This window comes from Papilio polytes, unplaced genomic scaffold (genome assembly GCF_000836215.1).
Source record: "Papilio polytes unplaced genomic scaffold, Ppol_1.0 DF823731.1, whole genome shotgun sequence".
NCBI lineage: Eukaryota > Metazoa > Arthropoda > Insecta > Lepidoptera > Papilionidae > Papilio > Papilio polytes.
In genome coordinates, this window is record NW_013525473.1 from 4,021,824 (window position 1) to 4,025,214 (window position 3,391).

General features: G+C 35.7%; 1 protein-coding gene across 1 annotated transcript in view; it reads left to right on the top strand.

Annotated features, from left to right (window-relative positions):
* The window catches only part of LOC106103489 (nuclear factor NF-kappa-B p110 subunit), a 17,810-nt gene extending 15,547 nt beyond the window's left edge, over window positions 1–2,263 (top strand). Inside the window, exons 19-23 of the mRNA XM_013283269.1 lie at window positions 16–46; window positions 135–263; window positions 701–865; window positions 1,562–1,738; window positions 2,011–2,263. Of these exons, the coding sequence (XP_013138723.1) occupies window positions 16–46; window positions 135–263; window positions 701–865; window positions 1,562–1,738; window positions 2,011–2,112 (604 nt within the window). The 3' untranslated portion in view covers window positions 2,113–2,263. The remainder of the gene's footprint in view (window positions 1–15; window positions 47–134; window positions 264–700; window positions 866–1,561; window positions 1,739–2,010) is intronic.
* Window positions 2,264–3,391: the final 1,128 nt, after the last annotated feature.

A 3,391-nucleotide genomic window follows, 5' to 3' on the forward strand; every position in this document is an offset into this window, starting at 1 on the left:
CGGTGACGCCATGAGTGGTGGTGGACTGTACTCATACCCACTAAGAGCCAACTGAGCCGGCTCGCCTGCTGAAATATCACGACCACTCAGAAGACAGTTTCAGTATACGCACGTTTGAGTATATATACTGAAAGTCAAGTTATTATGTTCAGAGCGACATAGACGCGGTGGACGGTCGAGGCAACACCGCGCTGCAGATCGTGTGCGGCGGCGCTATGAGGGAAAATTCTGTTGAAATCGTCAAACTGCTTATGGAAAACAATGTAAGTGTATATACTGGCCCTTTATAGATACATCGATAGATGGACATTTCATAAGTATATAATTTACTAATGTTACAATACAGTACAACCAAGGGAAACACAAAATCTTTTAAGTTATACAGATTTAAGTTATCAAGGGTCTATGTTATAGAGGTTTTGGGCTCGGATGAGAAAGGAACATATTATTTATTGAAGTTATAGAGGTTTTTATGTTACCGAGGTTTGAGTTATCTAGGTTCTACTGTATTAGCTATATTATAAATGTTAAAATGTGGATGGATGGATGGATGTTACGTAATCATCAAAACAACCTAATGATTCTCGATGCAAAGCACAGATGTAGAACGTAGTTTGGACGTACATATGAATTCTAAGTTTGTATTTAATTCCGTACAGACAAGGTCGCTTTCTATAATAAAAATAATGTTAAATGACAGGCAAATCCGAATAAGAATGAAGAGAACAACCAGCCGGCGTGGCGCATGGCGCGCGACAAGCCGCAGCTGCTGCAGGTCTTCAGGAAGTACATCCCGCAGCTGATGGACTGCGAGGAGGACATCAAGTCGGAGCCAGAAGACGAATATGAATCCGCTGATGAGGGTGTAAGTCCAACTCACCCTTTACCACAATCCCTTGTAGAGACTGCGTTTACTATTACCAATTTATGATCTCCTGGTACCATATCATTTTTTTTAGTCCACTGCCTCACTCAGAGTTGTTGATCGGTCACTAAGGAAGTCCATCAATGTAGATTTAATTACACTAATAATATCTAATCGACTTTACTATGGCAAGTAAACCGAATTTGTGATCTATACATATAATAAAATTGAAGTGTCTGTTTGTAATATCAAAAGAAAAAATCCAGATTTCGGAAAGATATATGTGTTGCTGATAACGAAAATCGCATTTAAAAAATTTTTGTCTGTCTGTCTATCCGCAAGCCCCGTTTTTCCCAGGCAATCTACGAAACGGCTGGGCCGATTTCGACCGGATTTTCACTGAAGCTTAGCTAACATGGACGGGCATATTATAGGCTACTTTTTTAATTCCGCGCTGTCAAAATGGCGACCGAACTGCTATCTCTGGAAAAGGTCGACCGATTTGGACGGGACTTTGGAAGGTAGCTGGTAAAAAATAGATGCACTCGGGAATGTTATAGACGACCATTTTTTTTTATTTTCACGCTAACTAAGTTTTGGGGCAACAGCTCGTTAAAAATAAAAGAAATACAAATATTATCAAGATACTAGAATCTCATAAATTGGTAGTACGTAGTCTGTTACGTGTGATTTTAGCAAGATGCATGCGATGTCTGCCTGGTGGACTTGAACCTATACTTGGACGAGGTGTCGACGTTGCTGGACGCGAGCGGCAGCTGGCGCGAGGTTGCGCAACGCCTGCAGCGCGATTCGCTGCTCTCCTGGTACTCCGCCGCGCCTAGCCCCACGAGAAGACTACTCACATATATGAAGGTAACACTATCTCTTTCTTACGCAATCTAATTCTATATTTCCATCTCTTTCTCCGTATAGCTTTCCCTTTCACGCTAGCACTTGTTTACATTCGACGTCCCTTTTCCACTTAATCCTTCTCGCTCTAACGCGAACGAAGCTTTGTATCTTTGTTTCCAAATGGTATATTTCACATTTTGGTTTAGGAATGTTGACGTGCGGTATGTAACAAACGATTTCTTTATTATGATTTAACTTATTTTTAATATTCAAGTTTCTTTATCATCTTGCAGGATATTGACGATGAGATAACATCAAAGTCGTTGGCTCTACTTCTAGAATACATGGGAGAGAAGGAGGCGGCGACTGTCATCAGACGACACCTCAGCAGTTGATACCAATGGCACCGTTTTGACATCATTTTAGTGAAAATTTCAAATCGTATTGACTCGTCATTAATCGCTATCGTATATTATACTTTATATATTATAAATGCGAAAGTTTAGATGGATGGGTGTTTGTTAGGGTTTGTAGCAACGGCTGAACGGATCTCCATGAAATTTGGCACAGGTTTAGAGCATAGCCTGGAAGAACACATAGGCTACTCATTTTTGTTTTTATTTAATTCCACGCGGACGGGGTCGCGGGCGAAAGCTAGTGTTATGATATTTTTTGTCAACTACTAAATTCTAATTATACATATTTTATGATTGGTTGATTGGTAATTATCAAGTTTTATCGATAAATCCATTATTTGTAAGTTTTTATAGTGAAAATTTGATTTTTAAAATAAATAAGACCAATAAATGGTGATTAAATTTTGTGTTAAAATTATTAAAAGAAATATTTAACAAACTATATATTTCATTCTCAATTAATTCTATTTCATTTTTAAATTCGATAAACTGCAAAGTAAAAGGTTTTTGTAATTCCAATTTGCATTTAGTGTTTTACGTTTAAATATTATGTATATTTTCTTAAATTAATCTATATGTAGTATGATAAAACCATAATCGAGAACGTTTTTGACCTTTATCTGTCAAAAATCGTTAGAAAAGCACATATTCTTTCTATAAGAGGCTCGCCACCGTACCGTCTTAATTAAAATCCTAATTAACGATTTGATATCAATTATATAAAAAGGAAGGTTTTCTTTATTAGCTTGTATTTTTTAATTTTAAAATTTGAATAAGGATTACTAAATGTTAGATAACAGGCTTGGTAGGAAATTCATCTTAGAATGTAAGGAAGCTTGAGTGAAACGGAATGCATTTTTGTTAACCGTAATTAAAAAAATAAACACAAAATGTCATTACACTTTATGTTGTTTCCTAGTTTATTGGAGTTATAACCACTCAGTACATTGAATTATGATATGTATTTTGTAATAAAAGTTCATTGTTCAGTATATTTAAAACAAGTGAAGTACATAATCTTAAGTTTAATTTACTGTAAAAATCATAATTTTACAAAAAAATTATTTTATGAATCAGAACATTATTGTTTTTCGCCAAAACTTGATTTTGGGGTTGCTATCAAGGCAAAAAATAATGTCAAAGCAAAATTGCAACACTTTTTGAGAAGTTGCCATTTTGTTAGTTTTTTTAATCGGTCAAACAAATATTGTGATAAGGACATTTTAAAGGTAATTTTAATCTATACTATTATAATAAA